General features: G+C 38.3%; 1 protein-coding gene across 6 annotated transcripts in view; it reads right to left on the minus strand.

Moving 5' to 3' along the window:
- Positions 1 to 12,500, minus strand: part of LOC137967954 (sacsin-like) — a 61,941-nt gene that overhangs the window by 32,070 nt on the left and 17,371 nt on the right. For 4 of the 6 annotated variants that reach the window (XM_068814554.1, XM_068814556.1, XM_068814550.1 and 1 more), the window contains 4 exons: positions 11,566 to 11,627; positions 9,223 to 9,323; positions 8,461 to 8,571; positions 7,896 to 8,043 (listed from right to left, as the gene is read on the minus strand). In XM_068814554.1, coding sequence (XP_068670655.1) covers positions 7,896 to 8,043; positions 8,461 to 8,571; positions 9,223 to 9,323; positions 11,566 to 11,569 — 364 coding nt within the window. In that variant the 5' untranslated portion in view covers positions 11,570 to 11,627. The remainder of the gene's footprint in view (positions 1 to 7,895; positions 8,044 to 8,460; positions 8,572 to 9,222; positions 9,324 to 11,565; positions 11,628 to 12,500) is intronic. The other 2 variants (XM_068814553.1, XM_068814555.1) reach the window with 1 other exon arrangement.

Genomic DNA, 12,500 nt, shown 5'->3' on the forward strand with positions numbered 1-12,500 from the left:
AAATACGACAGAGACTTTTGTTGGATGGCGTTGTAGATGCTGACGATTTGCCGAGTGCTTCTCAAATAAATAAACGAATAACGCGTGACTTGGTGATGAGCAAAAAGAAACTATCAGTCATACCGTCAGAAAGCACTACTCCTGAACAAATTGCCAGACAAGACGAATATCTTAACGTCATATCTACATTTCAAACACACCAAATCCATTTCTTTGACGAGGCAAGTGTGATAAAAACCAGTGGGAATCGTAGTTACGGGAACGCTACCGTCGGCGAGAAAGCAGTCGAGTTTCAACGATACGCTTCGAACGCCAATTTTACCATCAACTTGCTCCACTCAGTACGTGGGGTAGACTATTATAATATTCTTGACGGCCCGTCGAATGGATTTCAGTTGCTTTACTTTTTTAAGATGCTGTTGAAATTCAACGCCCTGATGGAAGTGTTCTTCTTGAGCGTGGCGATTGCGTCGTGATGGACAATTGTGGTTTTCACCATGGTCTGTTTGTTGAGCCTGTTCTAAGAGAACTGTTGAATGACTATGGCGTCCAGCTTATTTACCAGCCACCTTACTCACCACATCTAAATACGTGTGAATATTGTTTTCACCAAATAAAGGAATTCTTGCGGAGATGTCAAATGTTAGCGATAGAAGAGACCGAAATTGCCATAGCCGAGGGTGTTTCATTGATATCAGCAGCTAATTCAAATAACTATTTTCGCAATTGCGGCTACATATAACAACAAAAGCAATCTTTCGTGTCTTGTAAAGCTGTTGAGCTTTTGCCTCTACTTTATCAGTAAATTCGAAAAGTTTCCACTTCGCAATTGCGTTATGAAACTTTTTATGGAGGCGTGTCTGTCAATCAAATTCGCGTACCCTGATTGGCTAACTTGTAAAAAATGTTTGTTGGGTGGCCACGGTAAGGCGCGTCGCACTATAATTGCCACAGCTTTCGGCTTCGGAAAATAATTGATCTGCTACACACGATGGAAAAAAATGCATCACCCAAAAGCTGCTATTGATCGATTATATCTTCCAAGAGCAGATGAGGCCAAGTCCAACTAGAACTGACCTTTGAGACTACCACTATTGGCCTGGATGCCTAACTGACATCAAGCAGTGATCGACTCCTTCAGTTGGTTCAACGACATGAAAAAAAAAGCTGTATTCTATCGCAAGAGAGGCTGAAAAATACAGACACGAATTAGACCGCCAAGAGACGCCCCCTAGAGATGATGAAGCGGCAGTTCTGCATGCAAAGAAAATCAAGGCAACCGCAAAACGCCAGGGCCAGCAACAACTGCAGGATAGATGGGAAGAAAAAGCAATGCACGGTAGATACCCCTTACGGATAAGAGAAGCCGATGTTGACATGAAGTTGACAAACCAGTGGCTCAAGTCGAGTGGGCTTAAATCAGAAACACAGGGACTAATTACAGGCTCTCCTTACTCGATCATACCACCATCATATTATAAAAGATGGCACTGCCCCTCATTGCCGCCTTTGTAATAAATCCAAAGAAACCATACATTACATTATATCAGGCTGCCCAGGACTGGCCAAGACAGAATATATCCATTGGCACGATAAGGTTGCAACCCACGTACATTGGAATATTTGTAGGGAATACAAGGTGGACACTGTAGACAAGTGGTACGAACACGATCCAAAAACAGTAGTAGAAAAATATGATATCACTATCCTGTATGATATACAAACCACCCAGAAATTGTGATCAAGAATAGGAGGGAAAGCAGGAGCCTACGTGTAGCCATGGCCTCCCCCTGAAGGAAAAACGGGAGGAGGGAACGTCTAAGAAAACCTGACACAAATCTTGTTCTGGAACATCACTCCTTTTGAAAGAAAATATATAATGGTTTCTCATTGGTCACTTACCCTATTCAATTCTTTAGAGAACACAGATTGGTGAAAATAGACGGTGATGATGACGGCGGTGATTATAACAGTGAGGAGGGAAACGGTGCAAAATGAACGCGAAACGTTTGCTTATCTTGAGTCGGCGATGGGCTGTAAATAGCTAGCCTGTGGCCCTTCAATGTGCTGAAATCCAAACTTTCTGGAAGCGATTCCTTCGACTGGAAAACAAGCCGAGCATTTCCGAAACTTGCTGCGTGGGAGCAATTCTTCAAGGTTGCGCTGCAAATTTTGCCGTTTCTTAACGACAGCATAACGGTATCGTCCTTAAACGATTATCATTCGTCTCCATAAATGAGATTCAAGTCTAATTAACTCCGAGCTTGGACAAACTTTCATTGCTTACAGAAAGGATTAACTACAAGACACCACTGGATAAATATCACTCTAAAATATCACGCTATAATTAACTAATTTCAATGAATCCGTATCAAGAATTAATCTGTAACTATTTTCAAATTTCGAACAATAGTCCATTAGATGAATTAACCAGTTTGAAATCAATGGCAAGTGAGTGAATCCGTAATCAATACAAATAACTCAGCCTGCAAATGTACTTCAAGACTGTGTTCACATCAAAGGTTGTCTTCTTCTTGCGTTGGACTACATATTCACGATTTGCACAATCCCATAATACACCTCTATTACCCCCCAAATCTTTCGCATAAGCATTGTTTGCAATTTCTCCTGGGACATGAAAATGTCCCAAGAGAAGTCTAAAACAATGCCTATGCAGATTTTTGGGGGGTAAAAGAGGTGTATTATGGGATTTGTGCAAGTATTGAATCGCTCATAATCCTTCTCAATGTCTCAAAAACACAGTATACAGTTAAAAAGGGGCATTGACTTGTATGAGGTCCAAAGAACAGAAATATATCTGATGCAATCGGAATTCAATCAAATACGAAGCCTTTGTTTACACCAATTTTGGCGGAAATACCAATTATTTCCAGAAATTGCATAAATTACCGTAACGACACGAAACACGATTTGTGTCAGGTTTTCGTAGACGTTCACTTCTCCCGTTTTTCTTTCGGGGGGAGGGTACGGCTACACGTAGGCTAGGAAAACAGATGAGCCCTTATTGGCGTGGCCATACTATCGAATAAAAACGCTTTCCTTAGAGTATCAGAGAAGCTGAAAATACCAGGATCTATGGCTTCGATACAAAGGAGGATCATGCTGAATTCTGTCGACGTTGACGCCAACCAGCTATTTCCAACAAGCTAAGTATAATTTGTCAACATAGCAAATAAGAACGACCTGTTTAATCCTCTTGTAGAGCTGCCATTTCACGATGTTGGCAATGACGAGTTTCTCCAAGTATCTGGCGCATGGGTTCATTCGTTGGCCAGTGCTGTTTTAGATCCTAAAGACCTTTTCCAGGATGTAACAGAAAGCACAGAGAAAACACTTGAAATACAATAGCTATTGTATTGCGCCTGTTTTAGCTCAGCCAGTCTTACATCACACCCCCAGTTCCGCCCTTCTCACCCATTGTAATTAGAACCCCATTGTTCTACTCATCGTAAACATGTATATATAGCTAGCTAATAAGTCTGTTCTTCATTAAATCTGCCTGATGAGTGCATACGCACAAAACTCAGAGTCGCAGGGAATCTTGTGTATTTTCATTTACTCATTTAATTCTAATAATAATAATAATAATAATAATAATAACAATAATAATGTCCATAATGTTCGCTTAGTAAAATATATTCTATATACAAGGCTAAAAGTTTAAAAAATTAAAGTATTCAAACCAAACGTTTTCGGCTGTTTGCCATCATCAGGGTTAAACAGAGGGGTGACCGTCCGCGCGAACATTTATATCTTATGTAATTCCCAAAGGGAAAAGTTTGGAGACATAAGAAATGACTTGTTTGTTCAAACTGGGGCGGAATTGTTGGATCATTAGCCCCTCGACGATCCTACGCTTGTGAAAAGTCTGTGCCGAGGAGAGAACACGCCAAGTGAAAGCATGTGATGGGTTTTCCCGAAGGTGTTTGGCAGGTTCAGAGCTGTGAGCAGGATTTGAATGCTCCGCAATTCGTACTGCTAGGTTTCGTACAGTCTCGCCAATGTAATCAACGCCAAGAACAATCACCTTTGTAAACAACTTTGGATCTGTGAGTGTTTTTGTCTTTGTTGTTAAAGGGGGTCTTGATTTGCCTTGTTTGCCACAGGATTATAAGAATAAACTTGAAATTAGTGAACTTGTTGAGTTTTTCAATAAACGTCTTACTGAGTTTTTCGTTTTTACCGCAAAAAGGGAGCTTGATGAAAACTTTCTTTCGTTCTTCAAAGAGAAAATTCGGAATGATGTTGTAATAATAATAAAAATAATAATAATAATAATAATAATAATAATAATACCAATAATAGTAATAATGAATAACAATAATAATCATAATTGCAATAAGATAACAAAGTTGTGTCGTTGTAAAGTAAGGAAATCGCAGTTTTATGAAAACTGATGCCAGGTCAAGGTTGAGGATATCATCGAAGAATTCTTCTGTTTAAAGCCCTGTGCCAACTTCCCTTTTTTTTCGCGTTCGAGCCAAGTAAAAGTTATAGTTGTGATTACTCATGCAGATAAAAAAAAATCATGCAAATCAAAAATATTGTTTTCTTCCTCGTCTCAAAAAATATAATGACTCATAGCGCAATAATAGTCACGAAGTGGAATGATTTCGTTCGGCTCAACTCTATTGCAACTTGACGATGGGCCGTAGCAAAAAAATAAGAATCTTACGAAGAATTCTATCGAGGTCATTATGGTACCAAGAAGGTAAAATAGTGTCATAGACGTTGAAAAGTTAGAGACCAGTTCCTCGATGGATCTCAATTTCTTCCCTTAATAAAACCAAGGAAGCAAGATAGAAAGAAGCAACAATCTCAGACACATTCATCTGATTCAGTTTTCATCAATCCTCGATGCAACGGTATCCGCGTTAACTATGCTGCTGTGCATTACCCTTGTCTCTTTACTGAGGACCAGGCTTAGCTTAACGAGACGTTTAAATATGTTGTTGTTGTTTTCCTGGAATCCGTCAAGAGCTTACAATGTTCATGAACAGCCGATTCATTCTTAGATAGATGATCCTTCACACTAATCTCAAACATGATGAAAAAAGGTTTCGCCGACATTCGTTATTACATTGTTCACGATCGATCCACGCTTCTTCAAGGTTCTCTTATCTTTGAGGATTGAAAGGCCTATGCACACTATACCCTAGGTCCAATGTGAGTCGGTTGAACCTAGCAAGAAGAGATGGAGGGCATGGATTGCTTCGTGTGGTGGATACCATGAACATTGAAGAAAGAAATATGGTGTTTATCTCAGTCAATGCCAGGAACGTCTCATGAAGGCTGCACGGTGAACGACAGAGGGTGATGAAGTTGAAACACCAAAGGAATAAAAAGACCAGAAAAGGAAGGAGAGAATGGAGGATTGGGTTGGGAAGAAATTACAGGACCAATTTACGCGAGAGACAGAAGAGCGTTCTAGCGAGTCACGGTGATGGATAAAAACTGGGGCGTTTTAAAGAAAGAAACGAAAGGTCAAGATCAGGCACTAAGGGCAAAGAGTGTGAAAGCCAAAATCAAGCCTTAAGATGAAACTGTACAACATATTTTAATTGTGGCTGTCCTAAGCTTGCCCAAATAGAGAAAAAGAGATGCACGATGCGGTTGGTCGGGTGGTTCATTGAGAGCTATGAAGAAAATTCGGTTTGGATTTTAGTGATAATTATAAATGGTACGAGCATATTTCAAGAAATATAGAAGGAAATCAACAAGTTAAACTGTTGTGGGATTTTCACATCCAAACTGATCGAGAAATCCATCATCGGAGACCCGATATCGTAATTGCGAAGAAGAAGAGGAGAGAGACAATCATTGTGGACATAGCAGTCCCTGGAGACAATACCATGGTAAAAAGAGAAATAAAAAAATGCGAGAAGTACCAAGATTGGCAGACTGGACATCAAAAGTAAAAGTTCTTTCAGTGGTAGTTGGGGTTTGGGTTCCAAGTCAGAGAAATTGAAGGGCTACTTCAAGAAATTGGGAATCCCAGACAGGAAAAGAACGATGCAAAAGTCTGCTCTCCTTGGATCGGCGCATATCCTAAGATAGGTGTTGGAACTCTGAGGTCTCGGGATCAGACTTGCATGGAACTTTGATTACCGGAAATTAACCTGTGTTGAATCGTAATAATAATAATAATAATAATAATAATAATAATAATAATAATAATAATAATAATAATAATAATAATAATAATAATTATTATTATTATTATTATTATTACTATTATTATTATTATTCGACTACCAAAATTTATATACAAAATAATACGATTCTCCGCAATAGGAAAAATACTATGTACATTTATATTATAGATACTCTAAAAACATTATTATATACTTACAATATCAAACTAGGTAGTTGAGAAGGGAATTAAATGTAAAGCTAAATGATAGTTTAATTAGCTCCGCAGAGTTATGGCTGTAGTGTTCATAAAAGTTTGATTGAAAAAATTATATTATTATGATTATTATTATGATTATTATTAGAATTAAATGACTAAATGAAAATACACAAGATTCCCTGCGACTCTGAGTTTCGTGCGTATGCACTCATCAGGCAGATTTAATGAAGAACAGACTTATTAGCTAGCCATATATACATGTTTACGATGAGTAGAACAATGGGGTTCTAATTACAATGACGTGTTGCAAACATAACAAGAAGATCTTATCAAATAACAACACCAACGACAATAGCGACAAACTATGTAACTGCAGATCTCAACAAAATTGCCCTCTCGACAATAAATGCTTAACCACCAGCCTGATCTATAATGCACAAATAACATCTACGACAGCTAATCAAACCACTACCAAGAACTACATCGGATTGACTGAAGGAACTTTTAAACAAAGATACACTCAACACAAGTCAACATTCACCCGCAGGAAACTTTCTAATAGCAATGAATTATCAAAATACATCTGGCAACTCAAAGGCAGCAACACCAGCTTTACAACCAAATGGTCTATCATCGCAAGAGCCCGCCCCTATCACAATTCAAGCAAAAGATGTGATTTATGCTTAGCAGAAAAACTTCATATAATTAAATGCAGCAACAACAATCTACTGAGCAAACGATCCGAGCTTGTATCCAAATGCCGACATGAAAACAAGTTTTATCTCAAGAACAATTAAGGCTTATCCTACACAATAGCTATTGTATTGCGCTTGTTTTAGCTCAGCCAGTCTTACATCACACCCCCAGTTCCGCCCTTCTCACCCATTGTAATTAGAACCCCATTGTTCTACTCATCGTAAACATGTATATATAGCTAGCTAATAAGTCTGTTCTTCATTAAATCTGCCTGATGAGTGCATACGCACGAAACTCAGAGTCGCAGGGAATCTTGTGTAATTTCATTTAGTCATTTAATTCTATACACCGCTCTACACAAACGTGTATTGAGCACTCTTTAGCAGTGTTTGCTACAGTTTCTTATGATTATGATTATGATTATGATTATTATTATTATTATTATTATTATTACTATTATTATACTATTATACTATTATACTATTATTATTATTATTATTATTACTATTATTATTACTATTATTATTATTATTTTAGTTATTATTATTATTATTATTATTATTACTATTATTATTATTATTATTATTATTATTATTATTATAAATACTTTGACCGAGTTAGATCGTTCGCGTGCGTTTAATCCCCTAAGAGGAGGATTATTGTCGATAATTGCTTTTTGACCTGACCAGAACTCATGTTCAGAGACAAGAAGAAAGTCTGTTGTCAGTGAATGGAATAGAATAATCAATAACTAAACTCAAGATGAAAATGGCCATCCAGTCACCTCTTGTTGTGGAACATCGTGTTGGTCATAATGTTAGCCTACCTGTCATGTGAAACACGGACTTGAATCCCAAGCCGAAACGACCGACTTTCAAAGGGTCGGCTGCTTTAACGCTATCACTGATCCGCTGAATCCCATCCCAGTCGTTTTCGGTAAAAACGGCATTGTTGTAAGCATAGAGTGCTGGGCCCTGGTGGAGAAAGATAAATTAATTTCCTGTTATCACATTTTATGGTGCTAAAAATCTACGGCTTTTTAACAGCTTTCTGGAGAAGAATTGATCACAATCATAAACAACGTAATCACTGTGGGAATCAAAATTAATCTTAAAGGCAACATGTTTGTTTACCTCATTAAGTGATAACTTATTTACTTATTTGTGTAACTAATTATTATTATTTTTAAACTCTATGTTTATCCCTCCGAGATAATTTTCGCCCCGACTGAAGTCCACTTTGGTGTCTTCCTTGTTTCCTCACCTTCTTGAGGTACCTCGGTTAGCAAGTGCTTCTTGGATAGAAAACCCCACAATAAATTAACAAGTTAACGCGGCCTAGGTGTTTCATGATGTTATCAAAACCCAGAAAGATAAAAAAGTTACAGTTACCTGAAACTCTGCAAGGCTATCTGCATAGAGATTTTCGGTTGGATAGTTATGTCTATCGTGCAGAAACTTCAGTTGAGTAGCGTTTGCATCGTCAGCATTTTGAATAAGTTCCTAGCGTACGAGAACAAGGAAAAGAAAAACAAGGGATGCAGAGATCAAGACCACCAGTTTGGCTGCCAAAGGAAGCTATGCTTCCGGAGCACGTTTGTCGACAATTCGAGCAAGATGAAAGGCATGTTCATGGTAGACAACGAATAGTCAACTACCAATCTGCATTCAGTATTTGACTTCAGACAATAGTTAACAACTATACACCGAAGTGAAGGTGGCTAGAGATGGACCTTTACCTCGAAGCCGCAAAGCGGCGAGGTACATGAAATATCCACCACTAGCCACCGACACTGAGGCGATTAGTTGTAGTTTAGTATATACTAAAACAGTGAGATAATATAGCAGAAAAAGATTATTTTAACTCATTTATTCCTGCAACGATTACAATATTTTGGTAGCAAATCCCGCACGAGTTGCTCGGAGGTGAAAAGCAAAGGATATCCCGAGTTTCAGCGGCCAATCCGAGCGCGCCTTCAACGCTATCTACTGTTTTAGTATATACTAATTGGGGTTATTATTAGCTAAGGATTAGGGTCACATTTTGTTCGTCTTTGGAAACATTTACTCGCTCATTTATTCCAAATTGCACTCGAAGTCATCATGAAAATTACCTATACTAATACAACGATGCGTATTTTCCTTTTTACATACCTTGAGTATCTGTCCATCATCCGGGTATTCATCTAGGATCTTTCTTAACTGTTGGATTAACGTTGGCTTAATCAAGCCAAATCGTCGACCTTCCTTTTGCGCTAAAAATCAAAAGTGACGTGAGGGGATTCCTATTACAAGGTGATGCACTAGTGTTATACATTCTAAATGGCTAATACCCATATAAACTAAATTTAGATTATGGGGTACAAGCCATCTCCTGTGATCATACGAGTCATCCAACCAACTCATTAAATATGCATTAACCGTATTTAGGTCTAAGCACCCATTTTGAATAGTGCTGATAAACAGTGTTTAGGTCTAAACGCCCATTCTGAGTAAGCACCCATCTTAAACCGATTAGCTTTCAACATAGGTAATGGGTATCTATTTAAATATTATAAAAATTCGCCGTCATTCGGCAGCTTGTTTCGATAGTGTAGTGGTTATCAATGATTCCTGAGGCGTGGTTAACGGTCTAGGTTCAACGTTCTTGTCGTCCATATTCGTCGATCATCTTAAAACAAAAAAATTCCTTTTTCAAGTTAAACTGACGAGACAATTTTTAAGTATAACTTCACGTAATTGAAGTGAAAGAGGAAACGCATATTTAATGAGTTGGATGGATGACTCGTATGATCATTTGAGATGACTTGTACCGAATGGTCTAAACGTAGTCTATATGGGGTATTAGCAATTTAGATTGTGTAACTGGCTACAAGGAAGATCAAACCCTTTAAGTACTGTTTTTTTGCTGTTTCTTTGCACTGTTTTAGCGATAAATGGTCTACAGCACTTGGCTTCGCCATATAAGAAATTCTCATCTGCGGTTTTGGGTCAATGTGGGCTCAACTTTGGGCATCATGTAACAAATGTCAACTGTTCGTGTTAGGGGAGCGAGCGAGTTGGCTCAAAAATGGTAATTTTATCATTAAGTGATTTTTCGGGCCATCTTCGTCTACAGAAGCCCCCAGGCTGGCATCATTAAGCTGGAATGAGGGTAAAGGCAAACCTTTGAAAGAAAACAGAGGTGAAAGATGGTTTCGTGCAGACTGGGATTGTAAACATGGCATACTCGCCCAGGACCTACCGATACAATTTGTTGTATTTTGCTGGTAGGCCTGGGTGGCCCGACACTTATAAAACCGATCTATGAAATGAGAATCGCGGGTCATGGAATGGCAGAATTACCCAGAATTCTCATTGGACATGAACGAGGCAACTTGAGATTGGCCCTCATCAAATGGCTAAGGCGCGGTCAGAGGAAACGATGAGAAGAAAATTTCTAGCCAGATACTAAGGAGTAGCCACGAATTGTGCTATTAACTTAGACATTTAATTTCTGAACAATTTTTTGTCTTAGAAAATTGGCGACAAAGTAGTAATTTTTTTGGTGTTATTCTCCCAGCAAAAAACTGGCTTTTCGTGATTTCCTGCAAACGAACGGTATAATGTAGTGAAACTGTCATACCAATCAGTCGGTACTATGAACAAAGTATCGTAAAGTTTTAACTAAAGCTTAACTAGAAGCAAATATTGAAAGTGGAATCGGTATTTTGCCCGGACATATCTGGAGTTAGCACTTAAAGGGTTAAACAACTGGAATATCAAATCTACAGGGCCATTTATTTCAAAGAAGTCAAATTTAAAGTGAACAACAGTTCCAGATTATAACAATAACAATGATGATGATGATGATGATAATAATAATATTTATTAAGCGCTTTACATAATAAAAGTTACACTATAATAGAAAGGATCTAAAATGACTCTCTTACATGTATCATAAACTTAGGAGGGGAAAATGTACAAAACGTTTTCATTTTTGATTTAGATTTGTCTACAGAAATCGCCTTGGGGCAGCAAATGACCTTTCGCAAAATGAATTTTGAACTGGACCGTTAGGATGGCTGAGAAGGATGCCATTATTTTTTCGAAGCAGGTTTATCTTTGCTTGGTGGCAAAACAGAGATCAGATCAACGACGTAGCAGGACTTATTTCCCTGGACATAGATATCGAATTATTTACATGTGCCATCAAATTTGAGCCCATGCGTTTTCGGCTGGGCTTAATTGCTAAAATCAATGAATATCAAATCAGTTATACAAGTTTAGCTAACCTGATCATTAGCCGTGGGGCGATGCACCCTGACCCGCAAAAGAAAAAAGTCATCAAAAAGACAAACCCCAGGAAACAAAAAAAAAGAAAACCTTAGACTCGGGGTTCATAACGCATAACTAATCTGGTTGCCTGGTAGAAAGTCTTTTTTTAAAAGTTGGTTTTCGCTTTCTATTTTTACATTAATAGAACAATAACAGCAACACTTGCAGGATGTTATTTACCCATAGGCGCCACACAGGAACTTGCCAACCTCTCTTTCTTTATTTAATCAGGTCCTGTACATCTGGAAAGATAATATTCTGATTATTAAAGAGGATCGACCTACGCTGAGAACGCTATTAAATCACGAGCAATATTCAGCTCTGATTTAGGCGGAACCAAGGATTCTTGAGGGTTATCAAATACAGTGACATAATGAAATTCATATTATTTGGTGTCGGCGACACAAAATGACCCTTACCACCAAGACCTTTAACCAGAAACCTAACCCAAAAGTTATACATGAAGTTCATTGGATAAAGAAGACACCTTGAGACACATTCTGGACGCCTTTAATTTGACCTCTGTCGGTAGTTATTCGTGTGCCTGGTCTCATCGAACAGTAGCCCATTTAAATGATTATCTCCAAGTCGATTCCACTTGACAAACAACACTTTGTGTAGCTTTTGTCAATGCGAAGTTGAGACACTGGTTCACCTTTTCTGGAGCTGCACCATAATATCCCGTTTTTGGCAGAATTTTAAGGAATGGTTGCTGAAATTTGAAACTCCGCAATGCTCACCCGAATTAACGTCATCCTTGATAATAGGGTTGAAGCCTCACCTATTTAATCATAAACATCATTCGTTTTTGTTTTTGATTGCAAGAATGCACATCTGGACGTGAAAGACACGCTTCTCTTTTCCAAAGATAGAAGACTTCCCCCTTTTCCTCTCACATTATAACTTCTAAACGAAACTCTTTGTCTTATTGCTTGGTGCGGGCTGGAGCCGTGGGCGTGGTATCTGTAAATCGTGTGAGTGTGTGATGTGTGCGTACGAGTGTGGCATATGCGCGTGTATAAGTTTTAAGTAAAAATAACATGTGTGTTTTTCTTGATATATGTATTTAAATTAATAAAAAAAGCCCATTCCACTCGAGATGCATGACGTCACAC

The sequence above is a fragment of the Montipora foliosa genome, chromosome 8 (genome assembly GCF_036669935.1).
Source record: "Montipora foliosa isolate CH-2021 chromosome 8, ASM3666993v2, whole genome shotgun sequence".
In the NCBI taxonomy this organism is placed as follows: Eukaryota; Metazoa; Cnidaria; class Anthozoa; order Scleractinia; family Acroporidae; genus Montipora; species Montipora foliosa.